Here is a 26,578-nt window from a genome sequence, read left to right on the forward strand (position 1 = left end):
ACCAAAAATAGCCGATAGTTTTCAGAAGATTCTCATCTTTGTCAAGGGGTGATAATGACAAGCTAAGTGCATCGGCTATGTTCAATTCCTGCCACAAAGGCATAAAAGCTTTTGCTACTCTGCTGTACCATGTAGTCCAGCTCTCAGGGGGGTTAGGCCAGGCTCTTAAGCAGTCGGCCTAGAGGTTCAAATCAATGTTTTGACTTACGAAAGGGATCCTATTTGCTTCACAAGAGATCAAATCTATGGGATTTTCGTAAGCTCGTGGGCCAAGACAGAAAGATTTTGGATTGGAAGGATGCAGCAGAAGGATGTCTGACACCTGAAGTTCAGAGATTCAGAAATTCACATGTGGTGTCATGTTTCAGAGTTTAATTTGTTCAGAGGCTTAATAAGCTGAAGAAAGTTAAAAGGATTAGGCTGGATGTTACCTTCAGGCCGCAGATTGCCGCATCATCGATTGCATAATTTGTATCTGAGCTACAGAGTCTGCCGTGTTTCAGATCTGTTGGTTTAGGGTTTGATTGTTATGGATCCTGAATCGAATTCTGGATGCTTGGAGAAGTTCTTGCTCGAATTTGTAGAGCTGGGTTTTTCGAATTACACTCGGATTTGAGAGTTTGTTTCGAGTTCGGTTCAAGGTGGAAGTGATACTCTACTCTTGTGCGGGTTGCTTCTAGTTTGAATTTTGTCGGCTCTTAGATATTTATAGAAGCCTGATGCGTTGCCATCGGCTTTTTGGAAAACAAATCAGACGCACAGCAGTTGAAGGAAATTAACTTCATTAAAAGGAAAGGTTTTTACAAGAAAAAAGCCGATTTTTACAAAGGAATTAATCCTTCGGCTTTACAATCCTACTCCTACAGTACTACTTCTACTGCTCGTAGGTATCTAGTACCTACGGCATTTGGGGCTCCGGGCCGGCGCATCTCCGCCGTCGTCACTATCGTCGTCGTCGTCGCTGTCGAAGGCACTGCTGCCGCCCTCGGACCCGAAGTCGCTGCTCCGACCGTCGCCGCCACTGCTCTGTTCCTCGCTGTCCTCCTCGGAGGACCCGAGGAAGCGGAAGGACTTTCCGCCCATCGGTTTGTCGCAGGAGGAGGAGCCGATATCCTCTTCCGAGGAGGAATCGGCTCCATCCGAGGAGGATTCTTCTTCATCGCTGCTCTCCAACTCCTCCTGGAACAGTAGTTGGAGGTCTTCCCCCTCGGTCTTGGGCTCGTCCTCCTCTGAGACGACCCCGAAGTCGAACTCCTCTGCATCCCAATGCAGAGGAGCCAACGCTTCGTACGCTGCTGTCGGGTTCCACTCAGGAGTTGGCTCTCGGCTCTCCGGGATGGAGTCAATAGAAGAAGCGGAGAGGGAAGAAGAAGAAGGATAAGAGGAGGAGGAAGAATCTCCGAAGGAGTTGGAGCCGGAGGAAGAAGAAATCGCCATGGCTGCTGGAGGATCGGGGTTTTTCTGTGCTACTTGGCTTTGGAGGAAGATAAGTTTGCCGTAAAGAAGAGCCGATTCGGGGTGAGGTTAAATAGTAAAAGATGGAAGACGAATCGGCAGTTTCACATTCTACGAGGAGCCAGTTGCAGAGATGTTGCGTCTTCCTTGGTGGTTGCAGCAGTTTTAATGAGCATTAACGGGAAGATGAAGCGATGAAGTGGTTTTGGAATTATCATTGCCAAAACCAGGGGGAATGTGTTATCGCCATAAATTAACAGGGTTAATTAATGGGACGAGAGTGAGTTGGGCTTAATGAAGAAATTGAAGGAGGCTTACGAATCGGCTCCTGCGTGAGCATTTGGGCCACATGGGCCATGTATCTTTAGATTTAGTTCAAGATTAGAAATAGAGTCCGATCGAGACAAGATAGGATTAGATTGTTTCCCAAGTCTCCGGACTATAAATATGTACCCTATGATATTCGTAAAGAAAAGAGAACATCATCACGTCTCGCAAACAATAATTCTCGGCGCACCGCCACCCCTAATTCTAGGGTTTCATCCAAGTAAGCGCCATGCTGCCCTGATCGCTTCTTGCGATCAGGGCAGCGTTGTTCTTACTTTTACCTTGGTATTACTCGTACTGAAGCGTTTTTGATGGCGAGTAGTACTAGTTATCCTGATGTTCCTAGCATGGCTCTTAGTAGATCTATCGTGCTTTCATTGCATACCATCTATGAATATCATGTTATTTCTGTGCAGTCACGTTTCAATCTTATGCTAATTCTTGTTGCATAGAATTAGTTGCACGGAAACAACACTCTGCTTCTTTTCCATCTAGTAGATCTAATCTGTTACGGTTTGTTCTTATACTTAAGAATTGGCGTAATATCTGCTAGGTTAGGCCTTGCAAACGGGTTGGATGATCCGGTGATGTAGTAGATGCTTTATTTTAGCCTTGATAGGGATTGTTCCGGGAATCGGCTCTTGCTAGTTCTTAGGCCTCTGTTTTGGGTTATGGTTTAGTTATCTGTTATGTTCGTTAGGCCCAATCACGTGTAGGATGTTCCGATCTAGCAGTGAAGCTTTTACCGTCGTGGGTTAGATTAACTAGATTTAATTGAAGCAGCTTTATAGTTATTTGCTTTATTTATCAATATCCGGATGCAAGCAGATCCAATCTGACACCGGGACTCGATCGACTCTTTAAAGCCAATGCAAGAGTCGTCCCGGGGAGCCGACCACGGCTCGGACTTATGTTTCCACGTGTTTGTGTATGCAGGCAAATCATTGCAAGCACATTCGCACCTTCCTGAACGGGTATAGGTCAGGTGGCACGCCCTGCGTCTTCATAAGCCGCGGCGTGTGCTGGAATTGCGGGCCGTTGACGAGGGAGCAGTGCCTGCCAGCGCCCCGGCGACCTCCCGGCTCTTCGTGTTGCCTGTCGCTACTCGCCGGTGGGTTTTGACCGACAACAGATGTAATATTGGACTGTTTATGCTTGTAATGTTGAACATCTGAACTGATATTGTGAGCTAGGCTATACTCTTTTTTCCTTCCTAGGGTTTTCTCACGAGGTGTGAATTTTTACCTAGGAAGGTTTTTAATGAGGCAGCCAACACTTGATCACATAGATCATGTGTTTTAAACACTATAAGCTCATATTAATTCTGTTATGTTTCGTGTGAATTGTGATGCGTTAATGTTTCCTAATTCCTACTAGCTTATTACCTTTGTGTAGTTATGTTATGACTTATGACTTGTATGATATTGGGATGCTCAAAGTAACTGAGTTCGTATTCTAAGCACATAACACTTGAAATCTGTAGTATTTATCCCTTTCAATGACTTTAGTGTGCATTTTAAGATAGAACAAGGGTTTATCTTGTTCACAGGCCTCGGGCTGGCCCGGCACGCTGGAATTGGCGTGCTTTTCAGGCCGGTTCGGTATGAATTTGGGCCCGTGGGCTCGTGCCTGGGCCGAAGGCGTGGCACGACGGGCGACACGGCCCGACCCGAAGCTTGATTGTGCCAGGCCAGGCTCGAACAGTCCGTGCCCGAGCCAGCCCGGGTCCGTGCTAGGCCGGGCGGCGCGAATGGACATCTATATCTGTGGGGCGTGGAGGGCTCGACGGCAACAGGCACAGTGAGGCTCCGTCTAGAAGTTTGGGACCCGTGCGTCGGAGCAGACCTTCACGGCGGCGCGGTGCCGTCGCACCAGCGTCTCTTTTTCCCCTTTTTTCTTAGTTTTATTTTTTCCTTAATTTTTCTTCAAAATCTTTTGTTCTCAAAATTTTTCAGTTCAACTTTTCTTCAAAAGTTTGGTCAGAAGCTTTGTTTCAAAAAAATTGTAATATTTTGTCCCAAAATATATTTTAGAAGTTTATATTTTTTCATTTAATTTTTTTCTCTATAAATGTTTTCTATGAATCTTGTGTTTATAGAAATTTTGAGTAAAAATTTTACAATTATTTTTTGCAATATCTTTCTCGATATATTTTTGCACAAAAGGTAAAAAAAAATCACCGCACTTGGAAGGTGCTCTCGACACTCGGTTTTGACACGCCCTAATCTGACCAGAACACGCGAAGGATTTGGTAGTTTCCAGAAAGAGAATGGTCTAGCACGGTAGTTTTGACCCAAAAAATAAAGGAAATCTAACCTTTGTCCGAGATCGACTGTACAGAGGGAAATTAACGAGCGACCATAAACTAGAAACCCCCAACATGAAGATCAGGGCAGCAACCCTTTGGGTGCCAGGGTAACCAAACGTGTTTGAGCTTGGCGCATCGAGCTCGGAGTTCATTGCCAACATCCAGATTGGGGCACTCGGAGATGTCGAGGCACTCGAGGTGGGGGCAGCCCTCGAGGATGGCATAGAGCCCTTTGTTTGACAGGATGTTGCCTGGCATCTGAAGAAGCCGGAGCTCGTGCAAGCTCTCGGCAATAGCAAAGGCATCCTCATTTTTCCTTGCCTCAGATTCCTCGTCTTCATCCTCATCTTCGTCACTGTAACCATTGGCGATGTCCCTTCTCAATCTCACGTACGAGCTTATCAATATCATACCACAAAATATGGATTCTTAGACGCTTCAGTTCTGGGCGCACATTGCCAACGTCTCTGTAAAACTCCGCTGGCCGTTTATGATATGAGCACTCTATCTCCTCCAGAAGCGGACATTTATCTGCCACCTTAACCAATGACATATCTGAAATATATAAGCATGCAATGAGTCGAATGCTCTTCAAAGAGTTGGCCCTGCATGGATAAGCATAAAAAGGGATAAGGGAATTAAATGGGCAATACCAAATACTAGGAGAGTAAATCCAACGCCAAAACTAATTATCAGATCATGATTATGCGAAGTTAATGATTATGGGTGGTTTTGCACCATTTCGTTGAAGCACCCGACCCATTGCGGAGACTAGTATCGGGGTGCATTTGATTGAACGTTTCAAAATAGTAGGACTCTAGACATACTACTTGAAAGATTTCAATGCACTCCTTTAGGTCCAAAACTCAAATTTTGGGTATTTTCACAAGATTTCGATGCTCTAAAACGTCCGTTTGGTTTTGCACCACAAAATATAGGCCTAAAACACATGTTTTGAGTGGTTTCACGCCATTTCGTTGCTGCACCCGACCCATTGTGAAAATCAGTATCCGGGTGCATTTAATGCACGAGTTTATGCTTCCGAAACCATTTCTTGTATTGTCACAACGAACATGCCCAATCCACTATTTCAGGTCTAAAACTCATGTTTTGGGTGGTTCCATGCCATTTTGTAGCCGCACTTGACATGTTGCAAAAGCCGGTATCGAGATTCATTTAATGCACGAGTTTATGCCTCTAGAACCGTTTCTTGTTTTTTTTCAGCAAACATGCCCAATCCACTACTTTAGGTCTAAATCTCATGTTTTGCACGGTTTCATGCCATTTTGTTGCCCCACCTGACCCATTGCAAAAATTTGTATCGGGGGGCATTTAATGCACGAGTTTGTGCCTCGAAAACCATTTTCTTGCTTGGTCGCAACGAACATGCTCAATCCACAACTTTAGGTAAAAAAACTCATCTTTACAATTTTTCTTGATACCGCAATGCACTTTTACATAGCTTTTGACAATACTTAATGTAGGTAATTAACATGTAATGGTTTCAAAAGTCTCTTGGATTAAAATCTTATTCATAAAATTAACTAATAGTTCTAAACATTTTTTGATGCTTGCAAAACCGGTATCGAAATGCATTTAATGTACGAGTTTATGCCTCCAAAACCGTTTCTTGTTTTCTAGCAACGGACATGCCCAATCCGCTACTTTAGGTCCAAAACTCATGTTTTGGGTGGTTTCACGCCATTTCGTCGACGCACCCGACCCATTGCGGAAACTAGTATCGGGGTGCATTTGATTGAATGTTTCAGAATAGTAGGACTCTAGACATACTACGTGAAAGATTTCAATGCACTCCTTTAGGTCCATAACTAAAATTTTGGGTATTTTCACACCATTTCAATGCTCTAAAATGTCAATTTGTTTTCGCACCACATCCTTTATGTCTAAAACTCGTGTTTTGGGTGGTTTCACGCCATTTCATTGCCGCACCTGACCTATTGTGAAAATCAGTATCAGGGTGCATTTAATGCACGAGTTTATGCCTCCGAAACCATTTCTTATTTTGTCGCAACCAATCCACTATTTCAGGTCTAAAACTCATGTTTTGGGTGGTTCCATGCCATTCCGTAGCCGCACTTGACACGTTGCAAAAAAACCGGTATCGAGGTGCATTTAATGCACGAGTTTATGCCTCTAGACATGTTTCTTGTTTTTTGCAGCAAACATGCCCAATCCACTACTTTAGGTCTAAAACTCATGTTTTGGATGGTTTTGCGCCATTTCATTGTCGCACCCGACCTGTTGCGAAAATTAGTATCGGGGTGCATTTAATGCACGAGTTTATGCCTCCGAAACCATTTCTTGTTTGGTCGCAACGAACATGCTCAATCCACAACTTTAGGTCTAAAACTCATGTTTACAATTCTGCTTGATACCTCAATGCACTTTTACATAGCTTTTGACGACAATTAATGTAGGTAACTAACTTATAATGGTTTTAAAAGTCTTGTGGATTAAAATCTTATTCATAAAACTAACTAATAGTTCGAAACATTCTTTGTTGCTTGCAAAACCCGGTATCGAGGTGCATTTAATGTATGAGTTTATGCCACCTGAACCGTTTCTTGTTTTCTAGCAACAAACATGCCCAATCCACCACTTTAGGTCCAAAACTCATGTTTTCGAAGGTTTTGCGCCATTTCGTCAACGCACCCGACCTGTTGCGGAAACTAGTATCGACATGCATTTGATTGAATGTTTCAGAATATTAGGACTCTAGCTATACTACATGAAAGATTTCAATGCACTCCTTTAGGTCCAAAACTCATATTTTGGGTATTTTCACACCATTTCGGTGCTCTACAACGTCCGTTTGGTTTCGCACCACATACTTTACGTCTAAAACTTGTGTTTCGGGTGGTTTCACGCCATTTCGTTGCCGCACCAGACCCATTGTGAAAATCAGTACCGGGTACATTTAATGCACGAGTTTATGCCTCCGAAAGCATTTCTTGTTTTTCGCAACGAACATGCGCAACCCACTATTTTAGGTCTAAAACTCATGTTTTGGGTGGTTCCAAGCCATTTCGTAGCCGCACTTGATACGTTGCAAAAACCGGTATAGAGGTGCATTTAAAGCACGAGTATACGCCTCTAGAACCGTTTCTTGGTTTTTTGCAGCAAACATGCCCAATCAACTACTTTAGGTCAAAAACTTATGTTTTGGATGGTTTCACGCCATTTTGTTGCCGCACCAGACCCATTGCGAAAATTAGTATCAGTGTGCATTTAAAGCACGAGTTTGTGCCTCCAAAACCATTTCTTGTTTGGTCGCAACGGACATGCTCAATCCACAACTTTAGGTCTAAAACTCATGTTTACAATTCTGCTTGATACCTCAATGCACTTTTACATAGCTTTTGACGACAGTTAATGTTGGTAACTAACATATAATGGTTTAAAAAGTCTCGTGGATTAAAATCTTCATCATAAAATTAACTAATAGTTCTAAACATTCTTTTATGCTTGCAAAAACCGGTATCGAGGTGCATTTAGTGCACGAGATTATGCCTCCAGAATCGTTTCTTGTTTTATAGCAATGAACATGCCCAATCCACTATTTTAGGTCCAAACCTCATGTTTTGGGTGGTTTTGCGCCATTTCATTGAAGCACCCGACCCGTTGCGGAGACTAGTATCGGGGTGCATTTGATTGAACGTTTCAAAATAGTAGGACTCTAGACATACTACTTGAAAGATTTCAATGCACTCCTTTAGGTCCAAAACTCATAATTTGGGTATTTTCACAAGATTTCGATGCTCTAAAATGTCCGTTTGGTTTTGCACCACAAAATTTCGGTCTAAAACTCGTGTTTTTTGTGGTTTCACGCCATTTCGTTGCTGCACCTGACCCATTGTGAAAATCAGTATCGGGGTGCATTTAATGCACGAGTTTATGCCTCCGAAACCTTGTTTTGTCGCAATGAACATGCCCCATCCACTATCTCTGGTCTAAAACTCATGTTTTGGGTGGTTCCATGCCATTTTGTAGCCGCACTTGACACGTTGCAAAAGCCGGTATCGAGATGCATTTAATGCACGAATTGATTGGATATCCCGTACAAGGAATCGAAGGAAGATGCGACGTTTTATTCCAGGGAATCCCCAACGAAAAATGCACACTATTCCCTGTTTTCTATCGAATCGGTCATAACCACTGCCTACATTCCACAAAATAGTGCACCACAAATAGGAGCTAATGAATAGGCCCGCGATTCCGTAGAAAGACATCACGTCCCCCTGTGGAAAAAAATAATTTGTTGAGATGGAAGTACGGATATCATATTCTTACCAAGATAACTGGAAGCCCCAACTGCTAAGAATCCTAATGAACCTAGAAAAAGAATACAGGCCCAGAAAAAATTACCTCTTTTTCGAGAACCTTTTAGAAGTTCTATCCATATGTGTTCTGATCGCCAGAAATCAGCGTTGCCCCTCAATGTCCTCTCTGCACTTAGTCATACATAACAAGACATATTGCTCTCTCAAGTATTTAGCATTTAAGTTCATGTTGTGACCAGCTACTTTTTCATTATGGAAGATAGACTAGCAATTAAAGAACAAGCCACAATAATAAATAAATGCAATGCTCTCAAACTCAAGTGAACTTCGAACCTTTACCTTGTTTCATCGTGAAGAGTTTTCAAAAGAATGCATATCAAACATAAGTGAGGTTCTCTTGCAAAAGATCATAGAAATACTCATCTCATCAAGTCTCTCAAGCCTACATTAGATTGTCTTCAACCTATTCTACTCATATATAAAAGTGGAAGGCTTATGTGGAGCTTGGTAGGTAAAAACAATCCTAGCAAAACATTATATCTGAAATATTGTCAAACTAAGAGAGAGATCTATTGGCTTTACTGAGACTTATCAAAAAGGCCATTGGAAAATAATGTTAGAGAGGGAGAAAGATGAAACACACACAATAAATGGTTTTCGAGGCACAAACTCATGCTTTGAATGCACCCCGATACTAATTTTCGCAGCGGGTTGGGTGCGGCAACAAAATGGCACGAAACCATCCAAAACTTGAGTTTTGGACCTAAAGTAGTGCATTGGGCATGTTTGCTGCAAAAAAACATGAAACAGTTCTAGAGGCACAAACTCGTGCATTAAATGTGCCTCGATACCGGTTTTTAGTTTTGGACCTAAAGGAGTGCATTGAAATCTTTCACGTTGTATGTCTAGAGTCCTACTATTCTGAAATATTCAATGAAATGGACCCGATACTAGTTTCCGCAATGGGTCGGGTGCGTCGCCGAAATGGCGCGAAACCACCCAAAGCATGAGTTTTGGACCTAAAGTAGTGGATTGGGCATGTCCGTTGCTAGAAAATAAGAAACGGTTCTGGAGGCATAAACTCGTGCATTAAATGCACGTCGATACCGGTTTTACAAGCATCAAAGAATGTTTAGAACTATTAGTTAATTTTATGAATAAGATTTTAATCCACGAGACTTTTTAAACCATTATATGTTAATTACCTACATTAACTGTCGTCAAAGCCTATGTAAAAGTGCATTGAGGTATCAAGAAAAATTGTAAAGATGAGTTTTAGATCTAAAGTTGTGGATTGAGCATGTTCATTGTGGCCAAGCAAGAAAATGGTTTTCGAGGCACAAACTCGTGCATTAAGTGCACCCCGATACAAATTTTTTCAACTGGTCGGGTGGGGCAACAAAATAGCATGAAACCATCCAAAACATGAGTTTTAGACCTAAAGAAGTGGATTGGGCATGTTTGCTGCAAAAAAAAAGAAACGGTTCTAGAGGCATAAACTAGTGCATTAAATGCATCTCGATACCGGCCTTTGCAACGTGTCAAGTGCGGCTACAAAATAGCATGGAACCACCCAAAACATGAGTTTTAGACCTAAAATAGTGGATTGGGCATGTTCATTGCGACAAAACTAGAAATGGTTTCGGAGGCATAAACTCGTGCATTAAATGCACCCCGATACTGATTTTCACATTGGGTCAGGTGGAGCAACGAAATGGCGTAAAACCACCCAAACACATAAGTTTTAGACCTAAATTTTGTGGTGCAAAACCAAACAGACGTTTTAGAGCATCGAAACGGTGTGAAAATACCCAAAATATGAGTTTTGGACACAAAGGAGTGCATTGAAATCTTTCAAGTAGTATGTCTAGAGTCCTACTATTCTGAAACGGTTAATCAAATGCACCCCGATACTAGTTTCCGCTATGGGTCGGGTGCTTCACCGAAATGGCGCAAAACCACCCAAAACATGAGGTTTGGACCTAAAGTAGTGGATTGGGAATGTTCTTTGCTAGAGAACAAGAAACGATTCTGGAGGCATAATCTCGTGCATTAAATGCACCTCGATACTGGTTTTTGAAAGCATCAAAGAATGTTTAGAACTTTTAGTTAATTTTATGAATAAGATTTTAATCCACGAGACTTTTTAAACCATTATATGTTAATTACCTACATTAACTGTCATCAACGCCTATGTAAAAGTGCATTGAGGTATCAAGCAGAATTGTAAACATGAGTTTTAGACCTAAAGTTGTGAATTGAGCATGTTCGTTGCGACCAAACAAGAAATGGTTTCGGAGGCACAAACTCGTGCTTTAAATGCACCCTGATACTAATTTTCGCAACGGGTTCAGTGCGGCAACAAAATGGTGCGAAAGCATCCAAAACATAAGTTTTTGACCTAAAGTAGTTGATTGGGCATGTTTGCTGCAAAAACCAAGAAACGGTTCTAGAGGCATAAACTTGTGCATTAAATGCACCTTGGTACCGGTTTTTGCAACATATCAAGTGCGGCAACGAAATGGCTTGGAACCACCCAAAACATTAGTTATGGATTGCGCATGTTCGTTGCGAAAAACAAGAAATGCTTTCGGAGGCATAAACTCGTGCATTAAATGCACCCGGTACTGATTTTCACAATGGGTCTAGTGCGGCAACGAAACGGCGTGAAACCACCCGAAACACAAGTTTTAGACGTAAAGTATGTGGTGCGAAACCAAACAGACATTGTAGAGCACCGAAATGGTGTGAAAATACCCAAAATATGAGTTTTGGACCTAAAGGAGTGCATTGAAATCTTTCAAGTAGTAAGTCTAGAGTCCTGCTATTCTGAAACGGTCAATCAAATGAACCTCGATACCAGTTTCCACAACGGGTCGGGTGCATCGAATAAATGGCGTGAAACCATCCAAAAACATGAGTTTTGGACATAAAGTAGTCGATTGGGCATGTTCGTTGACCCTAAACAAGAAACGGTTCTGGGGGCATAAACTCGTGCATTAAATGCACCTCGATACAGGTTTTTGAAAGCATCAAAGAATGTTTAGAACTATTAGTTAATTTTATGAATAAGATTTTAATCCACGAAACTTTTAAAACCATTATATGTTAATTACCTACATTAACTGTCGTCACAAGTTATGTAAAAGTGCATTGAGGCCTCAAGCAGAATTGTAAACATGAGTTTTAGACCTATAGTCGTGGATTGAGCACGTTCGTTGCGACCAAACAAGAAATGATTTCGGAGGCATAAACTCGTGCATTAAATGCACCCCGATACTAATTTTCGCAACGGGTCGGGTGCGACAATGAAATGGCGTGAAACCATCCAAAACAGGAGTTTTAGACCTAAAGTAGTGCATTGGGCATGTTTGCTGCAAAAAACAAGAAACAGGTCTAGAAGCATAAACTCGTGCATTAAATGCACCTTGATACCGGTTTTTGCAACGTGTCAAGTGCGGCTACGGAATGGCATGGAACCACCCAAAGCATGAGTTTTAGACCTGAAATAGTGGATTGGTTGCGACAAAATAAGAAATGGTTTCGGAGGCTTAAACTCATGCATTAAATGCACCCCGATACTGATTTTCACAATAACTTAGGTGCGGCAATGAAATGGCGTGAAACCACCCAAAACACGAGTTTTAGACATAAAGGATGTGCTACGAAACCAAATTGACGTTTTAGAGCATCGAAATGGTGTGAAAATACCCAATATTTTAGTTTTGGACCTAAAGGAGTGCATTGAAATCTTTCACGTTGTATGTCTAGAGTCCTACCATTCTGAAATATTCAATCAAATGCACCCCGATACTAGTTTCCACAATGGGTCGGATGCGTCGACGAAATGGCGCGAAACCACCCAAAGCATGAGTTTTGGACCTAAAGTAGCGGATTGGGCATGTCCGTTGCTAGAAAATAAGAAACGGTTCTGGAGGCATAAACTCGTGCATTAAATGCACGTCGATACCGGTTTTTGCAAGCATCAAAGAATGTTTAGAACTATTAGTTAATTTTATGAATAAGATGTTAATCCACGAGACTTTTAAAACCATTACATGTTAATTACGTACATTAAGTATTGTCAAAAACTATGTAAAAGTGCATTGAGGTATCAAGAAAGATTGTAAAGATGAGTTTTAGACCTAAAGTTGTGGATTGAGCATGTTCGTTGCGGATAAGCAAGAAAATGGTTTTCGAGGCACAAACTCGTGCATTAAATGCAGCCCGATACAAATTTTTTCAAATGGTCGGGTGGGGCAACAAAATGGCATGAAACCATCCAAAACATGAGTTTTAGACCTAAAGTAGTGGATTGGGCATGTTTGCTGCAAAAAAAACAAGAAACGGTTCTAGAGGTATAAACTAGTGCATTAAATGCATCTCGATACCGGCCTTTGCAACGTGTCAAGTGCGGCTACAAAATATCATGGAACCACCCAAAACATGAGTTTTAGACCAAAAATAGTGGATTGGGCATGTTCATTGCGACAAAACAAGAAATGGTTTCGGAGGCATAAACTCGTGCATTAAATGCACCCCGATACTGATTTTCACAATGGGTCAGGTGGAGCAACGAAATGGCGTGAAACCACCCAAACACATAAGTTTTAGACCTAAATTTTGTGGTGCAAACCCAAACGGACGTTTCAGAGCATCGAAACGGTGTGAAAATACCTAAAATATGAGTTTTGGACACAAAGGAGTGCATTGAAATCTTTCAAGTAGTATGTCTAGAGTCCTACTATTCTGAAACGGTCAATCAAATGCACCCCGATACTAGTCTCCGCAATGGGTCAGGTGCTTCACCGAAATGGCGCAAAAACCACCCAAAACATGAGGTTTGGACCTAAAGTAGTGGATTGGGAATGTTCTTTACTAGCTAGTAGCTACCTTTGCGCTTTTCTCATAATCAAATTGACTAGCTAGCATGCTATGTCTATATGGTTCCCGTTAAACTAACGAATAATTTGCTTTCAATGTATCGTATGCATAAGCAATAGATTGGTCTAGAGCCAAGTAGCCTAAGATTAGAGGGAGTGAGCTAATATAAAATTAGCTCAATGGGGATTAACCCAATTGATGGGATGAATAATTGTGGAATTAAAATGGTGGATAACACAATTATAATGATTTTGGATTTATGAAAAAAGGGCATCAAGGGAATTTTGCACTAATGGCAATTAGAAAATCTAGATGAAATTTCATGTGGGTTTGAATGTTGCGTATTCTGTACTTTTGAAGTATATGGTCTATTTTTTTATGTATGAGTACTTGGATCATTTTTTGGCTAAACAATAAAGAAGCTAGATAATGAAATAGTTTTCTAAACTATGATATGTGCAAATTAGAGGGAGAATATCCCTGAGTTTATAGGAACGCTGAATATTTTAAAGTGGACTTTATGTACTCTAGCTCGCTGCATTTAATTCATCATAGCATACATGAATGGGCCTCTGCTTGTGGTCGGAGATACATGAATTTGAATTATTATAAGCCCATGATAGGGGATTGTTTTGAAGTATGCTATTAAAGATCTAATATTGGCATTAGAGGAAGGGAAAGCCTATATTGAATGCCAAATATTATTTCCACAGAAGGAAAATGATCTTAAGAGTAAAATATTCCATGAAGCTTGAAATAGGAATAGTATTACGCACTAAATCAAACATTAGTCTGATTAATGCTCTTGTGAAGCATGAAGCGGAGCAGATGCCAGATATTTTGAAAATAAGAGCAGTAACTTGAAGTTATAAACTAGAAGTTGTATTTACTAGTAGTAAACTAAATATTATATATTATCAAGCTAAAATCTATGGGGATGCCTGCGGATTCTAGTTTGTTGTATACTTGTTAAACAAAATAAGATCAAACTCCTCTATGCTCATAAAGAGAACACCTCGTGAAGAAGGTTAAGCACCTCATGAAAGAGGATCATCATGAAGATGAGATCCAACACACTAAGCGCGTGCATGATTAGTGTTGGGTATGTAGAACAATAGATCATCTCTTATTTGGGAAATGACAAAGAGACAAAATAATATCATATTGTGAGAATATTGGGAGAAAATGATAGTTGTCGACAACGCTACCTCTATAATTGCAAATGTTTCTCTTATGAGAACCCGGATCTGGAAACAAAGTCTATGGCAAAGTTGCCTGTAGCAATTATATCAGGTCAATGAAGAAAGCAATTGAGGTTGAATCTCCTATTAAGAAGAAAATTAATGTTCTGCTATATCTCTGGCAAATGTTATTAATGAATATTGAATATGCAGTTAATAAGTGGAGTATGAAAATCCATTAGTTCATGAAGAATATAAATCGCAACATATAGAAATTAAAAGTCATACAAGGTAGAATACATTACTATGTGAATATTGAAGTCTCAAGAAGAGCATGTCCTAGAAGGAAAAGAGTCATCGAATGACTTTGTAGTGAATAACACTAATTTCTCACGTAGTAGAGCATATATCTTATAGAAGAGAATTATTAATTCACTAAGAATGAGAACCTCCTTGAAGGAATTAATCCATGAAGGATTTACCAGTCGATTCTGGAATAAACACCATTAATTCATGAAGTGAATATAGACCCAGGAGAAAGAAAATGAGAAAATCCTAAACACTATGAAGGTGTCATATAAACACTAGGAAAGTGTATATTGTGAAGCTAGCAACGAAGTGTTGATATCCTCTAAATAACATAGAAGGTATAAAAATAATGATGATTTTGGCAATTGAATTATCCCCTAAAATGCCAAATGCAAGACTAGATTTATTATTTAGTGGTACAATCAAAATCCCGAAGATTTGTAGACATGTAACTTGAAAATCCACTAAAAATAATTATAAGTATTCAAACTCTAGTATAAGTTTGATACATGTGGCATAACCACCCGAATTATATGGCCCACGTGCACCTGTCATTGTCCTAAAGACCTCTGACTGCTGTGCACGCAAACTAGATAATTCAGGAAGTCTGTGGGGTGTCCTCGGGGAACCCCGAATCATCCATTTTTTACAACTCATACAGGATCAACAATGGAGTTACCACAATATTACAACATTTGGTAGAAAAATATTATACATCGGAGTGCAGAAGATTTACAACAATAATTTACAACTTATGTTCAAGTACTTTTTCAAGTAAAACTTAAGTTCCAAAAGATGAGTAGAACTACAAAAAGCAACTTAGATAAGCATCTAAGGTAGAAGGGACAACCAGATCATGTCGAGCCCACTGACATGACCCGAGTCAGCAGCACAAGTCGGACCTGCAATAGGGGTTAACAAACCCTAAGTACTTGAGGGTACTCAACAAGACTTACCCGATTAAAGAAAAGACTCCAAGAATATGCTAGCTTAAGGGAAAGTCTAAACAAGGTTCAAGAGTACTTGCATAAAAGCTCACTACAAGTGGATCCTTACTTTCAATGTTTTAGCATTGCATTAAGTTATTAGTAGTATTCACTTAGCACCTGATCTAGAGCAATCACTTCATTAAACATCTCATATCATCTTTGTCTTATATTCATAAGTAACCATGTTCCATTGATTAACTACGATGCAGTTTAGTTGATCGAATCTTCTCCGAGAAGCAGCGGTGATTCGAATCGATTAAACCTAGCTGGAGATTCTCAACTACACGACATATGTAGTTCCTAGACCTACATATATCAACCTTCACTCGGATCCTCCAAAACGTAAACGGGTTCGCGCCACCCGAGAGCACAGTACTCCACCTCCCTACCCTGTCCCTGACAGTTTTTCCAGCATAGTGGGTACACGCTACTCTCGCCATCTCTGCACTCCCAGTGCGCGGTTGTCCTTTCACATAATAGAATAGCTGAGGTATCAGGCTTACCGGAGTATGTGATCGGTACTACAAGTCTCGACCACAAGCAGCCCTACAACGATCAGTCCTTAATCGACACAGACGGAACAAGCACGACCAGGCAACCGTGTCGGCTTAACCACCAAAGACAATTCCCATATCCCATTTGGTCTCCATTTAAACATCATCATCATTATGGTATTCTCACGACCCATAAACAGAGCCGAGGAGAGCAAAGGTAAAACCTATTTCCCGCGAACGATGAAACCATCGCTCGACTTCTATCAAGTCTAAGCATTACTAAGCATAAGAGGCATCTACCTACATAGCTAATGGGGTAACAACTAAGGATACCTAAAATTCAAGGTACTCATGCAGCAACGGTTTCCACCAACTCCTAATTACTTAATGCACATATCACAAGACTTAAATTGTAATAAATATTTTGTAAAACATAGGTAAAGAGTTGTATGCACCGGGGCTTGCCTGCGTTGTAGAGAAGGTTAGTTTCCACAGAGAGATCCAGAAGTTAAATTTGACACCAACACCACTGGTGGATGAAACTCCTCCAAAGCTTGATCAACACGAACCTTCTCACTCTCGTATGAACTACACGCAATAAAATGATACATGCTTAACATGGTGGAATACATGCCATGATGCATGATGAAAAGCATAACAAGTGCTTAGGTGAACTTAAATAAGATTAAGAAAGTTGAGTACAACTTTTCTTCACAAAGAAAGTAGGGTTATTATTTATGAAACATTTAATTATCATCATACAAATTGATTTGTTGTTTATCATAAAAGAATTAACTAACATGGATCATCAAGACCTTGACATGGAAGTAATTTCATATCTTAATCTTTTACCCAAGAGGTTGCATACAAGAGGTAATCAAAACTACATACATGCATACACTAATTAAGCATTAATTAAACCAAAAGGCATTTTTAGTTTTTTATTATCACACGTAGATTATGAGCACATCAAGATGGTAATTACTTTGCCATGAAATAGCAAAGATGGATATGTCTCATGGTCATCATTCAATCCAAAATACACTCAAGTCATATTAGGATTTATGCTAATCATTTAGATAATTATTAACAAATAATTAAAGCTTATAATTAAAGCTTATAATTAAGGATATACTTAAACATCATAAAATTAATCCCAAACTTCTTGTGAAGGTTGATACTAACATAAAATAGTTACACAAAAAGTTTCATAATCATTGGATATTTATTTTAGCCTATAAAAATCATGGAACAAGCATTTATTAATTAAAAGAGCTAATTTTTAAGCATAGAAAAACTACTGAACATGGCCAACACATATTTTTTCCATGTAGAACACAGCATAAAAAAGCTACACAAAAATTTTCATAATTTTATGATGCTTCTATAATTAGTTATGAAATTCACAAGTTTCAGCTGAAATCACAAAAAGAAAGGAAAACCCCTGTAGCGCACTATTCATCTGAGTCACAACAGGTTCTGCAGAAAACCCCCTGGACGATCTTCTATTGTTGCCCGGGGTCCTTGGTCGCGAATCAAGATAGGGGACGATCGGGGAAGGAGATGTGGTGAGGCATCTCCATGCCCAGGCGCACCCGTGGGTGGCCAAAACGCGACCGGAGACAATTTGTGGCGCCCTGGCCACGCACGTGGGCAGACCCGGCGGCGCGAACCGGCGGCGAGCTCGTGTCTCGGTGCATCCTGTGGATGAAACGACAAACCGGAGAGCCGATGAGCATCACTAGGTAACAAGGAGACTATAGAAACAAACTAGGGGAAGAGGGATGCTCCAGAAGGGCCTGGCCACGGCGAGCGGCTCACGGCGGCCATGGCGGGCACTGCGGCAAAGACGCCGGTGCTAGGGACGATTCCAGCTATGAGAGGCGCTGCGAGTAGGCTACGGAGGAGCGCAAGGATGAGGCCAAGCTGCGGGTAAGAGCTAGTGGGCAGGGATGGAGTAGCTGCGGTGAACTCCGCCGGCGCGTCGAGTTCGCTGGCGGCGAGCACAGAGGGAAAGGAGGGAACGGCTGGCGGCTTTGCGTTAAAAAGGCGAGGGGTTGTCTCCAGGCGTTTCTAGCTCCTGCTCGCGCGCAGACACGCAAGCAGCTGTGTGCCATCGTGCACAGAAGTGGTGCGAAGGAGCAGCGGCCGACGGTGAACAGGCAGGCAAGCTGCTCCCCGGCGAACATTGTAGCAGACTGAAACTCCTTTTTCTCCTCTCTTTTTCTCTTGATTCCAAATGGAAGCTCAATGATCTCCATTAACAAAGGTTGTTCATCCATATCTGGTCTCCATCTTTGCTTACAGGACCATCCCACAAATATGGTTTTGAAGATTTTTAATTTTGAAGACCAACACTTTGAAACTGAAAATTGAATTCAGATTCAGAGTTTTCAAAACAGTTTTATTTAACCATTTTCAGGTAATTAATTGGAGGCCAAACAGTGATCAATTATCACAAACAAAGGAACATTAACAAATCCTAAACATCACACCAAATAATTAAACAGAAGTTGCACAAATTCTATTCATGAAAATTCATTTAATTATTCTCCAAAAATTGAACTTATATACTGATTTCCATGACTGACAAAAAATGCTGAGCGAAAAACAATATTAATTTCCATTTTTGAAGCTCAAAATTCAACATGTTTGACTTAAAAACTCAAACAAACTTTGATTCTATATTATAGAGCTCACTTTGAACAACAAAGTTTATTTTAACAAAATTTTAGTTGTTTAAGCAGATTGACATATATAATTTCACAAAGTTTCATAACCAAGATCATTGATAACATTTCATGTAACATGTAAAGCATCACATATGCAACATAAACATGCTATAAATGAAACATGAAATACATTTATGGCATAATACATGGTGATTATGCTTGATGATGCTCATGATTAAGATTTTAATTCCTTATTAACATCTAGGATGTTACGATACACTATCTAAAAGATATTGAATATGAACTTATTTACTCCCATAATCCTCTGAAAGGATTTATATTATCCTGAAGGATAAAATTTATTTATTTAGCACAACTAATAAGTGGTCATTATGCATGAAGCATTGCTCTTGTTTATACCCTATAATTCATAGAAGAATTATGAGTCAACTTTTTGAAAGATATAGTATTATGGTATTGTATACCATTAATCAAGCACACATTTATGAAAAGTGTAATTTGAACAATGAAGTTCAAAGTATGGCTTTATGAGGGGGAGCATATTTGATTGAATCTACCTTGAAGGTAAACCACTAGATCGAATTACAAGGATCAAGTAGATCATATTTGCTAAAACACTGAAGTTTATGAATAGATCATGAAGATTAATATCTATTCATGAAGAATAGAATATCCAGAAGAATACATGACCAAGAAGGTTAAATGTTGTACTCTTTTTCCCCTATGTGAGTTTTTACTTGAAGATTTCTCACACAAGGTTTTTAATGAGGCAACATGTGCAATTCAATTTGAGAATGCTATGTACTCTTTTCTTCGAGAACCATTTTTTCCCACTGGGTTTTCGGATGGAGTTTTTAACGAGGTATGTGCATATCTTGGTAATTGCCCAAGGGGGAATGTTGAAAAACATATGGACTATCCTAGAAGGAAAGGAGAAGGATGAATCCTAATCCTAGTCCATTTGTACGTGGGCTCTTACCAAAACTCTTAGGCCTTGGCAGAACTATATATACGTGGGAGCTTTATGTTGTAATCACCAATATTCAGAGAAATAAAGAATAGTCTCCCTATCTTGTGTCTATTTATTCTTCTACTTTAATCTACTGTGTTGATCATGAGAGACGAAGAGGGAAAGGTCCTAACCGCTGGCAACATATTCTATAACAATGGCGTTGCATATTCTGAATTTTGTTTGATTAATCCTTTATAGATTATGAACAGGCATGTAGACTAATGGTTACAAGAGCCTTAATAGCATTTAGGTCCTGGGTTCGACTCCCTGTGAAAGCAAATATTCCAAGATTTAACGGAGTTGTGCTTTTATTAGTGGTAGGCGACGTTTTTGTCGACAGATGGTCATAGTGTCTGTGTTGTATTGCGTAATCGCAAAAAAAAAACTTCGTAGATTTTGCTTAATCTTAAAATTAGTCTTTTATCAATTGTCGCTACTTTGATCTTGTTTATTTTATATCTCAAGCTGTATACATCTGATTGATCGTAATTCTAGCAAGTTGGATTGGTTCACGAATTTTGTCTAATTTATTCTGACAAAGTTTGAGATCAACTAGAGCTATTTTTTTATGAACCGCTCAAGTTTTAGTGAGGACTCACTATGCTGTCTAGAATATAAAACAAGTTCTAATTATGTTTTATATTTAGGGGGGATGGGGGGACGTTGGAATTAATTTTGTTTAGTTTCGGCAACCATGCACCTCTCCCATTGTCTATCTTAATTCTTAATGCTAATATATATAATCGATTCTACACCTATTAAAACGACTTTGCAGAGTCGACCATCACTGCGGAACAACTATCTGCTATATATTTTCGTGATTCATCAAATGCAGGGTATTTTTTCTATAATTCCTAACGAATGTAATAACAAAAAAAAAATTCCATGCCGCGACGCATCAATGTGGCCCTCTTTCTTCTACTAGTCTCCACCGGTAAACCATACAGCCAGATTGAGGCCTTGCGTGAAGAGGATCGCCGGCCTTCGTTCGCACCACAGAACACTCTGTTGAGAACAAACTTGAGACGCAGCGGCAACAATATGATTGCGCACACCTTTTACAGGATGGATGGAAACAAAATATACAGTACTGAAATTAGCCCGTAGGCGATGAACCATAAATTAAAGTGTCAGCATTACACTGAGCCGAGGAAAAAGAGGGTAAAAAAAAGCATTGATGTTACACAGATGGAATGCATTGTATAACAAGAAACGAACACTATTGCATAACTTTTATTGAGATGATGAGCAACCAGGAGACAAGAAGTATCATGGCGACAAGCGTCCACACCGATAAGAAAGCAACAGTCTCCAACAAGAAAGCAAAACGAAAGAAAACTTACGAACACAAGTCGACCGAAATAGCCTCCACGAGCGCCACGTGTCAAACCATGTCGACGATCTCAATCTCAGAACTGGATGTAGACGCGCCGTTGTGCAGGTGGGAAGTAGATGATGAAGCGCCGCGACTGGGGATCCAAGAAGTAGATGATGAAGTCGTGGCGTTGCCATTGTGGGAGTCAGAAGGCGGTGGAGCATCGTTGCCGTTTGCTTCCCTGCTTGGAAGCTCCTCCCTTTCCCTCTGCAGCCTCTCCGTGAAGGTCTCCATCCCCATGTAGAACAGCAGGAGCCAGACGTAGGAGAGAAACTCCCCGCCTGAGCCCAGAGCCTTGGCGTGTAGGTATCCTCTGCATCTACTGGCCGAGAAGCAGAGCATCTCCACCCAGACGCCTTGGATGGCTTTCCACATCTTCTCATCACCGAAATCATCCCTCAACTTGAATAACCCTTGGGCAAGATCCCAGGCATCGTCGATGAAGTTTTCTTCAGAACCTATGTTTGGATCTTCTTTCTTTGACCTGTCCCGCATTGTATTGATTAATGTCTCCATAAGCGCCTTCTCTTCCACCTGCTGTGAGCTGCTCTGTGGATTCATCAGCTTGTTGTCCCTGAGGATATACTTGAGGTCATTGTAGGCTGTAGTGAAGAGATTGCGCCTAGTCCCAGGCAATAGCATCTCAGGATTAACAAACAGTAGGTACATCATGTAGTTTGACATCTGCCTGCATTGGACAGCTTTATGTGATGCCGGTTGTTCTCCACTACTGGACCTACGAGTAGGAGGAGACCTCGAGAAGAAGCAGAAATCTGTGGCGATGTGCCAGAGGACGACACTCTCATCGAATGACCCCTTTATGCTCCAGCCCAGCTCATCTTCATTTCCCTCAAGTGCCCACTGGCCCCTGTTGTCGTTGAACTTGTGGTAGCTAACAGGGTCATGTATTTTCTTCTTCCATCCAGCTTTGAGACTCAAGGACCAACTCCACGAAGGTGCTGGACGAGAAGCACGACTCCATGGACCAGTGTTGGTCGAGGAAGTCCTTGCACCCAGACTTACTCGCAATCCACATCTTGTTGCTGTGATTTTTGTTGCGGGCAAAGTATCCTACGAGGTTATATTGAGCGACCATCTCTGACCACTCTTTCTCGACATCCCGCGAGACGAGAATAGCAAAAATAATGGAATAGATTTCTAGCACAGCGGTGGTGCAGAATAGGGCATATGTGATCTTGACATCAACACCACTGTAAGCTTCTCTGTGACTATGGTGGAAGAGACCGATGGCTGCCCACGGTAGCCATAGGCGTAATATTTGTATCCAACCGCGATCATAGAGTTGTCTCCAGCAGAATAATGTTAAGCCCCTCAAGTCAGGTTTGTTTAGTTTTGTGTAGAGATACATGAAGGCACTAGCTAGCACGGAGCCACAAACCTTTTCCACCCTCTCATGGCTAAGCACCCAAAAACATTTGAAGATACTAAGCCGAAGAGGATACGGAGAAGGAAGGTCGACAAATAAGTTATATGCCTCACCGTCCAATATCATTAATATCAGTTGATCCAGTCCTTCCCTTTCTCGTCTGAGTTGTCCATGACCTTGGGAGGAACTGTTGATATCATTATCATTGCCTTGTTGTGATGGAAAGGTGGTGATCGCTGTCCATGTCCTCCACAGCAGGAGCCCTTGTAGTTGAAGAGACCTCATCTTCATCTTTTTGTTCTCCATCTTTTTGTTCTCTGACAAAAGCCATTGCTCCTTTCAAGTACTGTTCCAACGTATCCATCTCAACTTCATTTTGTTTTCCTGTCCATCGAGCAAGACCAGAAATTAATAATACGGAGATGAAATGTCTATAAATTAAAATAAATATAGCTTATTTACAGGTAATTAAATTGATTGAATTAATGGTATAGTATATATATGATCTCACCTTGCGGCAGCGCATCCCTTTTCCTTTGTCTGCTTCGTCTTCGGCAGCCTTGGATTGGAGGGATATCGCCGGCGCCGCTGCCTTGTGGTGGTGGAGGAACAGGATTATTGTCTCCGCCCTCCACAGAAGCCCTTGCTCCTCCTTGTGCTTGCTCATCATCAACTCCAGTACCCTTTTGTTCTCGGACAGAGAGTACCTGCTTCAATTTGCTCGTCGTTGCAGCAGGTTGCACGTACTCCTCGAGGTGTTTCATGCCTTGCTTTTGTTTTCTTGTCCTCTGAGCAGCAGGTAAGCTGACAAGGCTTTTAATGCTCGCCTTCTTGAGATCCCATGGCTTGGCGAAGCATTTGAGGACCCCAGGGACGAACAGCACGACTGCTGCCAGCAGCAGCCTCTTGTCACCGCCTGCCCACGGCCAGGACTTGAGGAACACATAGACGGCCACGGTGACCTGAGACACCGCGGTGAGCAAGTGACGTGTCCACAGCTCGTTGTCTTCGATGTTGTAGGCGGTGATGCCATCATTTCCGCCGAGGTGAAGTAGGAGGATGGGAGCCCACACCACCTCCAGCGTGCCTCCACCACCGCCTTGATCCTCCTGCTTGTGGCGGTTGAAGAGCGTGGCCAGAGCGTATATCGCGATGGCATCGCCGCCGAGGTATGCCAACCATGTTTGGAATCTGATCCACCCGGGATTGATGGCCCGGATACGCAAATAGGTAAAGACGTAGAGAAGGCATTGGGCCACAAGGCTGCTGAGGACGAGGACTCGCATCTGCGACTCCTCCCACCAGCGCACAGCACTCGTCGGACGACCCATCTCTCTCTCTCTAAAGCTCTCTCTCAGAAAACACGCGGATGCGCTGCCAAGGAATGCGAGAGATCAAGAGGTGATCTAGAAAGACACCTCTCGATCAGAGGCGTGTATTCACCCACTAATCCTACTGATATATATTGGCAGTACGAAGAAGAGGTTAGCGATACATGCGCGGCGGCATTGTCGTGTGCAGCCGAACCTGCAGCATTATTTGACGCTGCAAGTGGCACGTTATTATCTAAATAATATTTTTCTTGACTTGCTCAAATTAGTTTCGTGGCCTTCTCAAACAGCAGGGCTCACCTAACTGGAGTACACACTAGGCATAAACAACACCCAATTTGGTTTTGTAAACGATGCAAATTGTTCTTGTTGAAGATTCGTGGGTTGCCTGCTCTGGTCTCTAAATGGCGCATTATGTCAACTGTGATTATAAGCAGCCTCGCTCCCGTGGACAACCTCTGGAAGGCCTTTGGTAGGCTGCACTGGTATCCCACCTCAATCTACGTTTGTTGGTATGAATCAGGATAAAGATTAGTCCAATCCACTTCAACGTACCGGGATTGAGGTGAATACAAGTAAAACCAAAAAAACTCGAAGGAAAAGAACGTCATGACTTCAATGATCTCATGACGTCACGGCTGGACAAATTCTATAGATTCTAGCTGCTTCAATTCGGATCTTTGGCTCTGCTCACACCGATCGAGCTGAAAACCTGCTCACTGTTCTCTTCTCTACTTTTTTTTTTATGGAACTGGAGGGGCAAGAGCCCCTATAGGAAAACTATATTAAAACAAACATTCAAGAAAATACAGGGAAGTAGCTCAAGAGATAAAGAAAGAGACAAAAAAATCAAAAGAAGACAGCTAGTTACACCAGAGTTTGTGTCCATTGTTCAAAAGAAATGGAGTTCCTAGACTTGACTCTATGCACCAATAACAAAATCTCTTTGAGGAAGAAGCCCCTTGAAGTCCCAACGTCCGGAGGAATACCTTTAAAAATCAAATCATTTCTTGCTGTCCAAATCGACAAACACATAAGGATCACAGCTAACATGAAGAACTGGAACTGGAGTTTGGTTTTGATGTGGTCAACAATTTGAGGGAAGGTCATGTGAGGGGGAGTATCTAGATTGATGATGCTCCAACAGTCTTTAGCAAAACTGCATTGAAGAAAGAGGTGCTCCGCAATTTCTTCCACTGATTCTTACAAAGAACACAATTATAGGAGTCAAGATGCATATTCTTTCTTCTTAGGATGTTCCTTGTGCTCAACCTATCCTTGATCAACAACCAGAAAAAAACCTTGTGTTTCGGTTGACAAAAGCACTTCCAAAGCTATTTGTGGACATCATGAACCTGTGTTTGATTGAAGAAAGACCTATAGGCTTTTTGAGATTGGAAATTAGGTACAATAAAAAAATGTGCAAAACTAGTCCCCAAATCATGTGGTTGATGGTGCATGTGGCCTCATAGTAGGCTGGACCAAAATCCAGCCGAGAGAGTGTTTGGTCGAGTAACGGAAACTCAATCAAACTCATAATTGTTCATTCCCTAGGTATATGACCAAATATCTTGACCTTCCATTATATTGATTCTGGCAATTTCTTGTTCCACTCTTTGGAACTACACAAAAGCCGGCTCAGAGAGAGGAAGATGGAACAATTCAGTTAAATCATTCTGCCTTGTCATTGTCTGAACTGAAATAAACTTGTTTCTAACAAAGGAGAACAGTCCAGGCAACCTTTCCTTCTGTCGGGCCCCTAATTTAGGGTCCACTGTGCATCACGTATCGCTCCCTGGATCAGTAGGTGATACGCGCAATTCGATCAAGATTGATATCAAAAACCATACTTTTATTACTAATGGGGGAAACATATTACATAGTTTAGGTTTACATAGCTTGGGCCATTGGCCTTACATCATACATCAGAGTTCTATGACAGCGGTCCTATATCGTCGCGGCTCCAAACCTACAGGCAACTTGGAGTGCGGACGTAACCCTAGACTTGCTCCTTTAGCATATTCCTATATCTCCATCATCGTAGCCCAGTGTAGCTCCTTCGTGTAGTCATATGGCTCCGTCTTCGATGCATCCTTGTGGCTCCATCCGTGCGTAATCCTCGGTAGCTCTATCCTTGGATATACTCTTGCAGCTTCTCGTTCCTAAAAACATAGAGTAGAGAGAGGTTGAGCACATAAAGTACTCAGCAAGCCCTAATTATGGGTGGAGGTGAGGTGGAAGGGGATAGGCTATATATGTGGAGGTGGTTAAGGTGGTGGAGGTAAAATGGTAGGTGAAGTGATTAATTATAAATTGTAGGTTGGGCCCTGGCAGAGTATTACCATTCTCGCCAGTTCTCGAGTTTAATTATAATTTAACAAATTAGTAAAATACATTTTACCATATTATCACTATTTTATGAGAAGTCTAATAATAGGGCTCTCGTCCTAGCATCTGCCCATTCCAAGGACGTGGCTATTCGAATAGATTCAATAAACTCTGCAGAGGTGTACAAATTTCCCCACGGATAGA

General features: G+C 41.3%; 1 protein-coding gene and 1 pseudogene across 1 annotated transcript; both read right to left on the minus strand.

The window, feature by feature from the left end:
• Positions 1-4,147: 4,147 nt before the first annotated feature.
• Positions 4,148-18,530, minus strand: LOC120677903 (annotated as a pseudogene).
• Positions 18,531-21,151: 2,621 nt separating this feature from the next.
• LOC120677904 lies at positions 21,152-24,127 on the minus strand. The gene is made up of 4 exons (XM_039959094.1): positions 23,227-24,127; positions 22,925-23,099; positions 22,728-22,746; positions 21,152-22,399 (listed from the first exon to the last, which is right to left on the minus strand). Exons 1-4 carry the CDS (start codon positions 24,044-24,046, stop codon positions 21,338-21,340), a joined length of 2,076 nt encoding a protein of 691 aa, XP_039815028.1. The 5' UTR covers positions 24,047-24,127; the 3' UTR covers positions 21,152-21,337.
• Positions 24,128-26,578: the final 2,451 nt, after the last annotated feature.

Source organism: Panicum virgatum, chromosome 6N, assembly GCF_016808335.1.
Source record: "Panicum virgatum strain AP13 chromosome 6N, P.virgatum_v5, whole genome shotgun sequence".
NCBI lineage: Eukaryota > Viridiplantae > Streptophyta > Magnoliopsida > Poales > Poaceae > Panicum > Panicum virgatum.